This window comes from Carettochelys insculpta, chromosome 17, assembly GCF_033958435.1.
Source record: "Carettochelys insculpta isolate YL-2023 chromosome 17, ASM3395843v1, whole genome shotgun sequence".
NCBI classification, from domain to species: Eukaryota; Metazoa; Chordata; order Testudines; family Carettochelyidae; genus Carettochelys; species Carettochelys insculpta.
This window is the reverse complement of record NC_134153.1, coordinates 9,893,233-9,908,440: the sequence shown is the minus strand read 5'-3', so window position 1 is coordinate 9,908,440 and position 15,208 is coordinate 9,893,233. Positions and strand designations below refer to the sequence as shown.

At 40.8% G+C, this 15,208-nt stretch overlaps 1 protein-coding gene across 2 annotated transcripts in view; it reads left to right on the top strand.

Annotated features, from left to right (window-relative positions):
- Positions 1-15,208, top strand: part of SS18L1 (SS18L1 subunit of BAF chromatin remodeling complex) — a 43,753-nt gene that overhangs the window by 22,176 nt on the left and 6,369 nt on the right. For both annotated transcript variants that reach the window (XM_075011681.1, XM_075011682.1), the window contains exons 5-9: positions 2,456-2,653; positions 3,934-4,098; positions 6,571-6,672; positions 7,379-7,471; positions 13,234-13,353. In XM_075011681.1, the coding sequence (XP_074867782.1) occupies positions 2,456-2,653; positions 3,934-4,098; positions 6,571-6,672; positions 7,379-7,471; positions 13,234-13,353 (678 nt within the window). The remainder of the gene's footprint in view (positions 1-2,455; positions 2,654-3,933; positions 4,099-6,570; positions 6,673-7,378; positions 7,472-13,233; positions 13,354-15,208) is intronic.

Here is a 15,208-nt window from a genome sequence, read left to right as displayed (position 1 = left end):
AAGTAATCTACAGCAAGTTTTCTCATTTCACTATTTGTAAATATTTTAGGAAAACTGGTATTCAAAAAAGTTTTGATGCTCTTCAGGTTGTCAATACAATTATTAATTAAATCAAAACAACATGAGCATATTGTCATATTTGGAGAGGCTACATGTACTTCCACCTAAATCAGTTCTCAAACTGGGCCCCTCTGGGTTACAGGAGAGTCACAAGCTATCAGCCTCCATCCAAACCAGGGTTTGTCTCCAACATTTATACTGATGTTAAATACATAAAAAGTGTTTTTAATTTATAGGGAGGTCCCCACTGTGAAGCTTGCTATGTGAAATGGATCACCAGCACAAAAGTTGAAGAACCACTCATCTAAATGGTCTTGCAACAATGGGAAATAGTGCACAGTTAAAACAGCCAAGTTTGAAATAAAAAGATTGTTAAAAGAATTCAGAGCAATACTGTGTATGAAATCAGGACCTGGTCCTGCATTAAGATTATTAAAGAGCTAAGATAATTAAATATGTACTAAGGTAAATAGGACAGTGCTTAGAGTCCCTGAATTCAACAAAAGTACATTGACAGCTATTTTTATTGACTGTTAGCTTTTATTAGTACTACAGATAATAGACCACAACTTACAGCTATATGTATTGAAAAAAACAAGGTCAGCTTTATCAATTGAGTGATCCCTCAATAAAAGTGTGGCCAAATACTGCTGGAAAGCTGAATAAAGTTATAAGGTTTCTTCTTGTATTGTACAACTCCAAGAAAAAACTGAGCATTTCTGTCCCTCTCACCATCATGACAGGAGACCAGGAATTTGCTTATTGCCAAGTCAGCAATGAACTGTGAGATCATCCCCCAAAAGTGTGGGTGCTAGCCATCACTTTGGCCGTGTCTACACTAACCCCAAACTTCGAAATGGCCATGCAAATGCCATATTCGGTGCCTCATTAGCATGCAGGTGGCTGCGGCATTTCGAAATTGGCATGGCTTGCCACCATGCAGCTCGTCCCGACGGGGCTCCTTTTCGAAAGGACCCTGCCTACTTCCAAGTCCCCTTATTCCTATCTGCTCATAGCAGCGCTTCATTAGTAAACTTCAAAATGGCCATTTGCATGGCCATTTCGAAGTTTGGGGCTAGTGTAGACATAGCCTTTGTGTTCTTTATCGTTTTAAGGACAGGCCTGGTAATTCAGAGCTTTACATATGTGATTATTCACTCAAGAAAATTTGCATTTAGTGTATGGGTTGGCTCAAAGACCCCTATGAATGTCCTTATTTAGGGCCCAATCCAGAACCAAGTGAAGTCAGTGGTAATCTCTGAGTTGACCTCAGTGGGCTGTGGACTGAACTCTTACAGGCCTTTAAAAGGCAAAATCAGTCAGGCAAGTACATAGAATGTTCCAATTATAGTTGACAGGATACTGTTAGTATGAACCCCAAATGCTGAACTTCTTATGCAGGGGTCAAGTCAGCAAATTAACTGGGAAGAGAAGGGTAATGGTCACATTAATAAGAGCTAGCATGATGTTCTGGAGACTTTTCCCTCTGAAACCATTAGGTATCTTCTATCAAATTAGGGGAAGACAGGAGGATAATGTAGTTGTGATAGCTGTAGAGGCAAACCAGACTCTCTCTCTCTCTTTTTCACTTTAGTTAGGCTTGGTAGGGCCCCCTCTCTCTCTCCTTGTGTATCAGGTTTGCTGAGGGGCCTCTTCCATTTCCACTCTTCCCCTCCTCTTTATGGGGCCATGTGATATACCACCCTTCCCATACAGTTAGCTCCTCTCTCCCACTGCTCACCTGGTGTCAGGGTCTCCAGGTATGTTCTGTCTTTTTAAATCCTAGCAGAGGAGAAAGTGTTGGTATTGCTGCTGGGCAAAAAACAGTTATGTTGGAGGCAACTGCAGCATAAAATAGCTGCTGACTGCTGTTGGGTCCTCACAGCAACACCCCCTGACAAGAAAACTGTCAGGGAAGTAGGAAGCAGAGGTTGAACCTGGTAAGGGAACACCTGAGTTACTGAAGGTCTGGGACATACCCACAGTTCTTGATTCAGTTTAGTGACTGAAGTCACAGCTAACATTTGCCAACCATGCTGATTACTTCATCTGCCTCATCTTAGGAAAAGCTTGCAGTACCTTCTATGTACTTGGAGCCTTCACTTCTGAAACGTGTTCCCGCTCACAGTGCAGCAAAGCCAGGTTTGGTAGTCTTTAGGATAAGGTTCAGTCTAGCTTTATAACAGACAGTGGCTTTTGGCTGTTTGTAACTAACAGAAGGATTAATGTGTGGAATTAGGGTATTTTTTTATTTTATGGCCTTTTGCATATTAAAATATTTTATATTTTTACTTTTTTAGCCTTTCCTAGATAATGAGAATCCAGTTAAGGCATTATATATTTTATACTCAATAAATAAGAGTTGTCAATAACTCTTATTGTTGTGATCTTTTAGGTCCTAATCATGTGTCTATGCAGCAGTCGGGCCAGAATACAATGCCCACAACCTCTCTGAGTATGACTGTGAGCAGCCATGGAACTGGGCCTGGTTATAGCCATACAGTGCCAGCATCTCAGAATGTGCCAATGCAAGGCCAGGGGTCAATAGGCAATTACGTGTCTCGAACAAATATCAACATGCAATCAAACCCAGGTAAGATTCCCTGTCCTTAACATTGGGGATTGAAAGGACTTTTAAAGGTCTCAAAGAGGCACAAGATGTGAAAATGTGCTGTAAATATTTTGTATAACTCTGTTCCTGTATGGGAGCATAGGGGCAGGAGAAGAGGTGGTTGTAAGCTACTTTTGAGTTCAGTATTTCAGGACTGAAAATAGTCAGAATAGCCTCAGCATCACTCTACGTGCCACTATTCTTCTAATGACCCTCAGCATGAGAGGAGAAGGAGGAAATATTCACAGTGTTCACACTGTGACAGCCCCAACATACATTGCCCATATGAGTTGTGAAAGGGGCTGTCATGGAACAATTTTGCCAGCTAAAGAAGCTGTCCATGTAGTTCTCAGTGAATATTTCCACTCTCTTTACAGGCCCTTCACATTCCTGGAGTGGCACAAAGGGCCAGAGAGCAAAGAAGACTCTGTTCCTGTCTCTTAAAAATGTTCACCTTTATGTAATGAATAGCATTTCAGATATTAAAGAATTCTTTCAAGGGAGTAATGTGAAATTCAGAAAGAATACTGTAACTTCAATTTTCTTAAATTCTGTAGTTAGCCGACATGTAAATAAGGTAGAAGAAGAAAGAAAAAGTTGGGTAATGAAAAAAATACAGTTAAAGATAACAAAGGCTGTGTCTAGACTAGCCCCCAATGTCAAAGGGGGGCATGTTAATTAGGGTGTTGGGAAATTACTAAAATTTTGAGGAGTAAAGGCACTTCGAAGTACCTACGGCTGACCTGCAGCTACACGCAAGCTGGCACTTCCAAGTTGCCATGGGGGAGATTTAGCCTAATGAAGTGCTGCATATGCACCACAGCACTTCATTAGTAATCACCCAACACCCTAATTCACATTCCCCCTTCAACACTGGGGGCAAGTCTAGACACAGCCAAAGAATAACAAATACTGTACTTCAGTTTCTTCATACAGGGCCCTTTTCTGTAGTCCTGTTGCAGAAATTATTTTGGTTATTTATTGAAACCATTTATTTTAGAATATCTGGGTATGAATTGATTATGTTATCAGTATGTGGTGTCAGATTAGATTGTTGAAAAGTTAAATTTGCACACTGGGGAAAAATGTAAACAATTTCTGTCTTTTTTTCCCTGCCCCACTCATGGCAAATTCACTGAATGATGATCTGGATGCAACTTCAAAAAGACAAAATTGGCTGATGTTTGTAGTTATTTCCAAAAAAAGAGTAGGAAAAGAATTGTGATATCCCTTTAGGAAACAATTATCTATGTTTTATGTAGTCTCTATGATGCACCAGCAAGCAGCAACATCACACTACAACTCGGCACAAGGAGGGAGCCAGCATTACCAAGGGCAGTCTTCCATTGCCATGATGAGTCAGAGCAATCAAGGCAACAGCATGATGGGTCAGCGACCCATGGGCCCTTACAGATCTTCTCAGCAAGGTATAGTGTATTATTCAGTTTCTAGAAAGGTGACTGTCCCACCATTCCTGCTGCACAGACAAATATGCCACAGAAGCCTTAATGATCTGGGAATGAGGGACCCCAGTAAGGGTTGGTAAGGGAGGAAAAGGTAAGCAGAGTGAAAGGTGCAGGTAGAATGTCAGTAAGTTTTGCTCTAACTTGCCACTTCTAAAGTTTATACATCATCTGTCTGCATAAAGGAAAAGGCCAGGAATCTGATCCAAAATCCATTAAAGTCAATGAAAGTATTTCAATTTACTGCAGTGGGCTTTGGATTAGTCTCAGTGTGGTACTGTCCCTAGTAAGGAAGAGGTCTTTGCAAATGAGAGAGAAGGAGATGTGGGGAGCTTGGTGTGTGTAAAATATGGGCCTACATTGTGCCTAAATATATTATGATTTTGAGTTTAAATGTTAGCATGAGCACAAAGAATAAAAATATGAGAAATAATTGTTTGGGTTAAATGTGTAATGACCCTAGAAATACCAGCATTATTTTATGTAAGGCTCAGGAAATAGGGAAAGATAGTTAATTGGAAACCAAGTGCAAGGTATAGTTCTTAAGATTCCCTTTTCTGTCTTTGGGTAAGGTCCAATAACCAGCAATGACATCACTGGTTTCTTGTAGTGTATAAAAAAGTAAGGTTTAGTAGTTTCTTTGTCAGAGCTTTTCTTAACCACTGGCTAATCACACAATGGTAAGAAGGTGCTTCCTGGATCTGCACCTGTTCTATTTGTTTTGGCCAATGCTTATAACTGTTGTTGTTGTTAGGGTATAGAATATAAGGATGTGTATGTTTATACTGATACCTTGGATATAATCAACACCAAGTAGCCTTTTGATTAATAAAGGAATGTTAGGGATATGACAAAAATTATTTCCACTAGGCATCAAAGGTAGTTTCACAACTGTCAGTTTGGACTGACGGCATATTGGAAACCATTATATAAAGTGAAGAAACTGCTAGGCCAATTCTGATGTAAAATGAATTTAAATTATGAAATTTTGGCTTATTTTCTGATTGGATACTCAGAGATTTAATGCTCACTATAGCTGCGTCTACACGTGCACGCTACTTCGAAGTAGCGGCACCAACTTCGACGTTAGGCGGTGAGACGTCGAAGTCGCTAACCTCATGAGGAGATAGGAATAGCGCCCTACTTCGACGTTCAACGTCGAAGTAGGGACCGTGTAGACGATCCGCATCCCGCAACGTCGAAATTGCTGGGTCCTCCATGGCGGCCATCAGCTGGGGGGTTGAGAGATGCTCTCTCTCCAGCCCCTGCGGGGCTCTATGGTCACCGTGGGCAGCAGCCCTTAGCCCAGGGCTTCTGGCTGCTTCTGCGGCAGCTGGGGATCTATGCTGCAGGCACAGGGTCTGCAACCAGTTGTCGGCTCTGTGTATCTTGTGTTGTTTAGTGCAACTGTGTCTGGGAGGGGCCCTTTAAGGGAGAGGCTGGCTGTTGAGTCCGCCCTGTGACCCTGTCTGCAGCTGTGCCTGGCATCCCTATTTCGATGTGTGCTGCTTTGACATGTAGACGTTCCCTCGCTGCGCCTATTTCGATGTTGGGCTGAGCAATGTCGAAGTTGAACATCGACGTTGCCGGCCCTGGAGGACGTGTAGACGTTATTCATCGAAATAAGCTATTTCGATGTTGGCTGCACGTGTAGACGTAGCCTATATTATTAAGCACAGGATTCTTCTGGATTTTATGCAGTTTGCCAACTCAGAATAGTAGATTAATTGTATCACCTAGTAGGGCTTTTTTGCCCTGTTATTGACAGCTATGCAATTCTAATATTGAACTAAACATTCTGGCTATGTCTACACTAGCCAAAAACTTCGAAATGGCCATGCAAATGGCCATTTCAAAGTTTACTAATGAAGCGCTGAAATACATATTCAGCGCCTCATTAGCATGTGGGCAGCCGCAGCACTTCGAAATTGACGTGGCTCACTGCCGCACGGCTTGTCCAGATGGGGCTCCTTTTTGAAAGGACCCCGCCTACTTTGAAGTCCCCTTATTCCCATCTGCTCATAGGAATAAGGGGACTTTGAAGTAGGCGGGGTCCTTTCAAAAAGGAGCCCCGTCTGGACAAGCCGTGCGGCAGTGAGCCGTGTCAATTTCGAAGTGCCGCGGCCGCCCGCATGCTAATGAGGCGCTGAATATGTATTTCAGCGCTTCATTAGTAAACTTTGAAATGGCCATTTGCATGGCCATTTCGAAGTTTTTGGCTAGTGTAGACATAGCCTCTATTTCAAATTTAGCAAAAGCAGTTTTCCTTGCCAATGGGGGGAAAAAATCTTTGAAACAGTTCTGAACATACACAGTTTGAGTGATTTCTCCCAGAAGAAAACATTGTTCACACCAAGAATATGTAAATAAAAAATCATTGGGTTTATGGGCTACTTAAAAACACTCACTTTCTCTCTCTTTCCTTTTGGTTTACAGGTTCCTCTCAGCAGTACATGGGGCAGGAGGAGTATTACAGTGAACAATACAGCCATGGACAAAGCTCCTCAGAGCCAATGAACCAGCAATATTACCCAGATGGTAATTTTTTGAGTAATAGTAACTCTAATACTGATTCAGCAGAGCTTGAGATTTAATAACTGAATTTTGTGATTGGCATATCCAAGAATTAAAAAATTGGGAATCAAATAATCCATAAAATGTGTTTCCAACCTGAAATTTGAGCAAGTCCTGTTCCTACATACGATTCTGTCAGTGTATGTCCACTATAGACCATTATGAACTGCATCCTGAAAGGAGCAGAAAGGCTACAGGAAACTTCCTGGGATAGGCCCAGTTTAGCCAGGAGTGTTGCTTAACACTTGGCAAATGGATATGCATGTCAACAGCAAGCCATCTACCTCATCAGATTCACCCCTCCTACTTCAAAGTCCCCTTATTTCTATGAGCAGATAGGAATAAGGGGACTTCGAAGTAGGCGAGGTCCTTTTGAAAAAGAGCCCCGTCTGAATGAGCCATGCGGCGGCGAGCCGCATCAATTTCGAAGTGCCGCGGCCACCCGCATGCTAATGAGGCGCTGAAGATGTATTTCAGTGTTTCATTAGTAAACTTCGACATGGCCATTTGCATGGCCATGTTGAAGTTTGGGGCTAGTGTAGACACGGCCTGTGTGTAATGTACACATACACACAGTTATATAATGCATGTGCCAAAATAAACTATGGATCAGATGAACTTTTTTGATTAATCTTGTCCATTTTGTTTCTTTCTTACCACCTGATTGCAGGTCATAGTGATTATGCATATCAGCAGTCATCTTATACCGAGCAAAGCTACGACAGATCATTTGAGGACTCCACACAGCATTACTACGAAGGAGGTGAGAAGATACATTTGAAATCTATGCTCTAAGTTACATCTACTCAGGGAAAATATGAAAGCTGTTTTATACCATTTCCGCAGAAATATAACACTGTTCAGCGGCTAAACTGTCTTCCTAAATTCAACATTACTGAGAAGTGTCTATCAATAGAATTTGGTTTTGTAAAACAACTTTTATATTATGTATGTCTCAAAATACTATGCAAAATATTGGTTAAAGTTAGTGACTGTAGGTTAATAGCTCACACGTCTTGTGTGCAATAGGTAAACCACTGATTATTCACAACAAAACATGTAGCTGAGCTAGATGCAGTTAAAGTATTCAATATTAGAAGCGTGTTTTATATCTGAGGAAATATTAGCTATAATACCACAATTATTTCTTTTCTTTAATAACATGCTTTATGATGCTTTATTTAACTTTAAACTGAGATGTGGGTGTCTCAGCATATTAAGTGTTAAAGTCAGAGATCACAGTTGAAGAAGTAAATTAAGGTACTAGAGTTTTCAAAATGGCTTAAGATTAGGGAATAAATCGTTGCTATAGATGAAAACGTTTTCAAAATGAGGATGGGCATATTGGCACGAACTAATGGGGTTTCACACTTGTAATTGAAATCAAATGATGGCCTGGTATATTTTAATTTTCAGACAGTCCTAAAATTTGAAGCAGATCAAATAATGAGCAATAGAAGTTAATGTAAAGAAGACCAGGCAATGTAAATGACTGAGACTACTGAGATGAGCAGAAACTGTGGAATGAGACCTGTTGTTCCTACCTAATTAACTAGAAGCATTGAGTTGTTATTATTTAATACCTAATTAAATATTCAAAGTTAAAATTAAAAAAGAGGAAAATACAGAGACTACTATAGGCCGCCAGACTGTTCTTAAGTCTTATATTTTCCCTTCTCACTCCCCAGTTCCTCCTGCCATTCTCTTATTTCATTTCCCACCCTGGCTCACTCTCTCTTTACAGGTCAAGGAAGCTCTTCTTCCTTGAATAATTAATATCTTTTCATTATGTTTCCAAACTGCAAGTAAATATATATAATATAAAAATTATTTTCTGGTGATAAGAGCTTTGCTGGCCAACAGGGAACAGGTAGGGAGAATAAGAGAGGAGAGAGTTGGTTGTGAGTGAAATGAGTCAAAGGATATTAACATTAAAAAGAAACCTTACAATTTCACCTTCACCACTATGACAACCCTATTTCCTGTGTGTTTTAATAACTTTTTCTTTCGTATATTGCTAAATGTTGGAGTTAGTCTGTTTAAGACGAAGATATGGTAGCAGGTATGTTTGTTTACAGACACATATTTAGCACAGAAACCACCTAGAGCAGAGAGATTATAGCAATTAAGAGGAGAAAGATTTGTATATTCACAGTACAGTTACTGAGTAATTATGATACAGGAGATATTTTCAGTTAGGTACTTAACTTCCACTCAAAGTCAATGGGAGTCAGGCACCTAAGTGCCTTTGGAAATATCTATTTCTGTGATTTTGCAAATCAAGATGAGGAAAATCTAAATATTCCATATCAGGAATGCCACTGCCTCCTGCAGTGATTGGCTGAGAGAATTTAATTTCAGTTAAATGAGGTTTATTTTCCTTCTTGGTAATAGTGATACTATATATAATTTCAGCAAGATTCAGCCTATTTGTTCCAGAAAGTAATGACGGAACATTCAGCCAATGTAACAACCCCATTGCTTGAACATTTTGGGAGCTTAATCACTAGAAACACTTAAATTAAACAACTAAAACATCTCATCTGAGGAAACCAACTTTTTAGGCAGAGACTTCATTCATTTTGTTATTTGCAAACCAGGCTTCCCTTGTAGGGGTTTTAATAGTTTCAATAAAAATTGCATGGTCCCATAACCATGAAATGCCTTCTTTTTCTTGGAAATATGAATAAAAATATTTATTTGTGAACTGAAAACAAATACTGTGGTAGGGCTTCTTGGAACACCAGGCCTGTGGCCATACTTGGTCAAAACTTCGAAATGGCCATGCTAACGGCCAAATCAAAGAATACTAATGAGGGGCAGAAATGAATAATCAGTGCCTCATTAGCATGCTGCCAGCCACAGCACTTTGAAAGTGCCATTTTTGATCACCCATGGCTCAGCATCATGGTGGTCCTTTTTGAAAGGACCCTGCAAACATCGAAATCCCCTGTCATCTTACATGAATAAGGGATTTCAAAATATGCGGGATCCTTTCGAAAAGGACCCCCATGTAGCTGAGCTGCACGCAATCGAAAGCGGCACTTTTGAAGTGCCATGATCGGCAGCATGCTAATGAGGCGCTGAAAATTCATTTCAGCGCCTCATTAGTATTCTTCAATTTGGCCATTAGCATGGCCATTTCAAAGTTTTGGTCAAGTGTAGCCACAGCCCAGATGTTGTGTCGTGGCACTCTTTGTCATTGAAACTCTCTTCCCTTAGAACAGTTTTTGATCAGAAAAGCTATCCATTTTGAGGCATGCTGCGTATTTGCAATTTCCAGGGGTGGAGAGATGAATAAACAACCCCCAACATCCCATCTGCCCCTACTGTGAGCTCCACAAGAAATGGAATTTATGCAGATCTACAATTCAACAAATTGCAAATTAAAGTCAATGCACTTTGTATGCTTTTGAAAAACAAAATCCCATTCTGAAGAGTAGATTTAAAATTTAATCTAGTTACAATTTGTTCAATATGTGTAGAAAATTATGAATATAATTCAATATCTGAACAAAAATAGTAAGGAGCACTGTCAAGGTAACTGAAATGACTCTTCTAAAATACCATTTTAGTTTTTAATCCACTTTTATGTTTTACAGTAGCCCCGTGAAAGTTTGAAAATGAATTATTTCCTTGCTGATTTTCCTTCAGGCAGTGGTGTCCAAGACATTTAACAATCACCATAACCCACCCCTGCACCCTCCTTGCCACCTAAGAGCCAGGCACCTGCCTCTCCCCCCCCGGCCCACGCGCAAACTGCTGGTGACCCACCAGAGCTGCTGCCGCCACAGCTGCCCCACCAACTGAAACCGCGCCATGGCTGGAGGCCCTGCTGCGTGAGCTGCCCCACCACTGGAGCCGCTGCCGTGCCTAGGTTCATGCCACAGAAGGAGGTGCCTCCACTGCTGCCACTACACACTTGTCCCACCAAGTGGTGGGATACGTGTGTGGAGTGGGAGGAGGGCGTTCCATGTGTGTGGCTCTGATGAGCCACTTCACCACACCACAGTGTCCAGTTTGCCACATGTGGCGAAGAGAAAGCGTTTTGGACACTGTGGCTGTATTGCATACACAGATTAGTTGCATAGCATAGCACGGAGTTTGCAACCTGCAGTTCTTTAAGGACTTCTTTGTGGCTCCTGGCACTATAATTGCAAACTAAAAAAAAAAAAAAACCCTCCTAATTATTTTCTATAAATAGTGAGTGTCTAAAAGCCCAAAAATGAACAACTCATACCTTATGTGATCTCAAAACATTGGATAACTCCCCCTAGCGTCCTCCAGAGAGAGAGAAGGTTCAGGAATAAAAGTCAGGAAGACAGTGGTACAAATATAGACACGTAAAGTGTGAGAAAGTAGAATATGTAAGAAGTTTGTGAACGTATCACATTACAAATCATTGTGTGTATGCTGTTCTTAAATTAGGGGTTACAAAAAGTATTGATTGATGTTATTTATTAGGCACTGTCTCATATTTACATGCATTGCAGCTCTTGAATTATTGAGTTTTTTACTGAATTGGAAGAAATGGCTCTTATTGCTCTTTTGGTTGCTGACCCCTGGTATAGGATTACTTATTGCTGATCAAGTCCAGACAGAAAATTCTAACGTATAACTCCTATTAAAGAATATAGGAATCACAATGTTCATTATATTCATCAAGTGTTCATCAAGTATTTAGTCATATAAATGTCAGGTGACTGAATTTTTTGTTTTAAATATAAGGCGCATTTGCTTAAAAACAAAATCATATCGGGCCAAATCATGATTCATGTCGGACTCAAATTTTGACTCATGGAAACCCTATATAAGACACAAAGAAAGGCTGAGCTATATAGTTACCCCAGCTTTTTCTGTACGTACTAAGACTATAGTAACTGTTTATTTAGAATAGGGCTGCTCCAATTGTGAAAAGAGGGAAGAACAGAACAAAATTTTCATATGTGAGTGTGAGATGGTATTGGGCATTGTTCTGCTCAGTGCGTCTTCTGCTCCTTTGCTAACACACCCATTTTGGAGCTATGAGCCAGAAATCTTTAGCCATACAACCAAGTGGTTTATCCACAAGTGATTGCCAGTCATTTAGCCAAAAGAGAGTCTTTCCACCCCATGCCCCATTGCTGGGACATGGGGAGGCAGTGCTACAGCTGACGACATACCCAAAGATCTAACTGCCATGGGGTGTGTTTGGGGTCAGTGTAGTCATGGGATTCATCCCAAGGAAGTATAGGACCTTTTTCAGAATCTATCTAATTGTTAAATCTGCCCACACACAGGCAGGTCACACAGCTCTGGTGGGCTCTCTTTTGTAGAGATTTAAGGTATCTTCACACTGACGTGTAAGCCCAGGGCTTGAACTGTCTCAAGCCTCACCCCTCCCCTTCCATCAAGCCACACTAACCCAGGGTTCAGACCCAGAGCTCCCGGGGAATGGATGGTGCAACCCTGAGTCAAGTGGCGAGCCAGGGTTCAAGTCCTATTGCAGTGCAGCGTATATGCAACCCCACTGGTTTTCATGCTCAGGTAGTCCATTCAAGTATCACACTGACCTCGTATTGTCCTCTGGACAGCTGAATTTGCTCGACAGTCAAGTTTTCCTACACTTCACCATAAACAAATAGCTAAAGCAGCCACATTTTGGAAAGCCACTAAGATGTCTGGGATATGGGTGGATTCTCACCCACATAAAGACTATGTACAAACTGTAGAATGTGTATTTGAAAAGGTCAGGGATGGCCAAACTTACTGACCCAAACACATAATGCAATCTTCAGAAGTTTGAAAGCAAGGCAGTGCCTGCCAGGGCTTCTGCCATGTGGAGTTGGGGTTGAGGAAAAGGTCTTACAGTTTCAACCCTGTGAGGCATGTCTGCCAGAGCTTGGGGTTTCAGCCCCTCTACTGCTAAAGCCCTGGGCCCTGGTAGGTGCCTTGTATGGGGCTGAAACAATAAGACCCCCCTCCCTGCTGGGCAGAAGCCTTAGCACTGCCATTGAACCCCATGGCATAAGCTCCAATTTCCCCCAAAGAGTCTGGTAGCCTGTGAGAGCTACAATTTAGCTGTAAAAGAGTTGCATGAGCCTCATAAACTACTGTTCGGCCATTCTTGGAACAGATTTTACTTGGTCTTTGTGTTACTGTGGGAAAAATGTGTAATTCTGAGATTCTGTTTTTCCTAATTTATAATGCACTGGAAACAGATACTCTGTTATTTCAAAACATATGTTATTTTTAAAATATTTCTTTGAAAGAAAGCTGATGGTTTAAAAGTAAGAGGAAAAGGGAGCAACCAGGGGAGGGGATGAAGAAATGTAAACATTGATTACTTAAAAATAATTTTTTTTCATGCACCAAATAAAAACACAGCCTCTTTAATGGCACTAAAAATAACCAGGGGGAAAAAAACTCCTTTTCACTGATTGATAAAATATAATGGAAGGTTTTTTTTCAAAGGTATATCTTTTTCAGGGTGATCAAACAGCCACTGAGTCTGTACAGAAACTATATCAATCTTCTCCTTTCTAGGAAATTCCCAGTATAGCCAGCAGCAGGCAGGATACCAACAGGGAGCAGCACAACAGCAAACATATTCACAGCAACAGTACCCAAATCAGCAAAGTTATCCAGGACAACAACCTGGATATGGTGAGGAAGTCTTCTTTGGCATGTCTTGTGTTTGCAATCCCTGGTACAAATGTGTCCATTCTGTACCTAGTAATGAACATATATTTTCCTTTGTTGCTCAAGGCACCAGCTTTAACTTAAAAAACTAATATGATTCAGCCCAGTCATGGTTCAGTGTGTTATCACATCATAGAGGATCTCTGAACATCTTAACACCAAGGGTTGGAAAGCTGTCCAGACAGAGAGTATGCTCATTCCCCATATTTCTGACTTATTTACAGGAGTGGGTAGAAGGCTATTTTATTGCTGATCATGCTTTACAAATGTGAATTTTTAATATAATTTAAAGGGGAAGGGAATTCCACAAAATCACTACTAACTCACATAGGTTTCTTGCAACTGCACAAATGCTTTACTGTCACTTGAGGAGGAAGAGGTTTAATGTGATCTGAATATTTAACTTGGACTAGCGCACTAATAGCAAATAGAATGTTAGAACTTACTTTAAAAAAGGATAGAAAATAAGACAGAGTTTATCTTTTTGTTGCTATAGAAATCCAAGGTACACTCACATCTTGAATATTGTATACAGATATGGTCACCTCATCCCCAACATATATCTTGGCATTGGAAAAAGTTCTGCTAAGGGCAACAAAAACATTTAGGGGTTTGGAATGGCTGCCATATGAGTAGATATTAAAAAGACTGGAACTCTTCAACTTAGAAAAGAAGAAACTAAGGGGGGATATGATACAGATATATAAAATTATGATGTGTATAAAAAGAGAATAAGGAAAAGTAATTTACTTGTTCTCATAACACAAAAACTAGGGATCACCAAATGAATTTAATAGGTAGGAGGTTTAAAACAAACAAATGGAAATATTCACACAACACACAGTTAACCAAAGAAACACCTTGTCAGAAGGGCCATGGCTACATTAGCCCCTACCTTTTGAAAGGGGGATGCTAATGAGACACTTTGGCAGATGCTAATGAGACACTGCCATGAATATGCAGTACCTTATTAGCATAATGTCAACTGCGCGCATTTCAAAAGTGCTGCTTTTGAAACATATGCTGCTCATGTAGACAGGCCTTTCAAAAGGACCCCCCAGCTTTCAAAAGCCCCTTCTTCCCAAAACCAAATGGGAAGAAGGAGCTTTCAAAATCTGGGGGTCCTTTCAAAAGGCCCCTGTCTACACGAGCAGCATGCATTTCAAAAGCGGCACTTTCGAAACACATGCAGCCGCGGTTGTGCTAAAGAGGCACTGCATATTCATGATAGCGCCTCATTAGCATCTGCTGAAGTGGCTCATTAGCATCCCCCTTTTGAAGGGCGGGGGCTAGCCGAAAAGTGGGGTGTAGCCACAGCCAAGATGTTGTGTAGACCAGGACTTTAACAGGGTTCAGAAAAGAGCTAGGAGGATAGGTCCATGTATGGCTATTAACCAGGATGAATAGGAATGGTGTCCACAGCCTTTGTTTGTCAGAAGCTGGGAATGTGTGAAGGGAGGGATGACTTGATGATTACCTGTTCTGTTCATTCCTCTGGGCAAGATAGTTTTGATCTGACCCAGTATGGCTGTTCTTATGTTCACTAAATTCTGCTCTACCGTATCCCCCTACCATCCATTATGCTAGTAACATTGTCAAAAAAGAAAATTAGGTTGGTTTGGCATGATCTGTTCTCGGTAAATCCATGCTAGCTATTTCTTATAACCATATGATTCTCTAAGTGCTTATAAACTGATTATTTAATCATTTCTTCCAGTATCTTTCAAGGTATTAAAAGACTGGTCCATAATTCCCTGTGTTGATTTTGGCATTAGCTATCATTCATGTCACCTCAAAGATAATTGCTGACAGTTCTGAA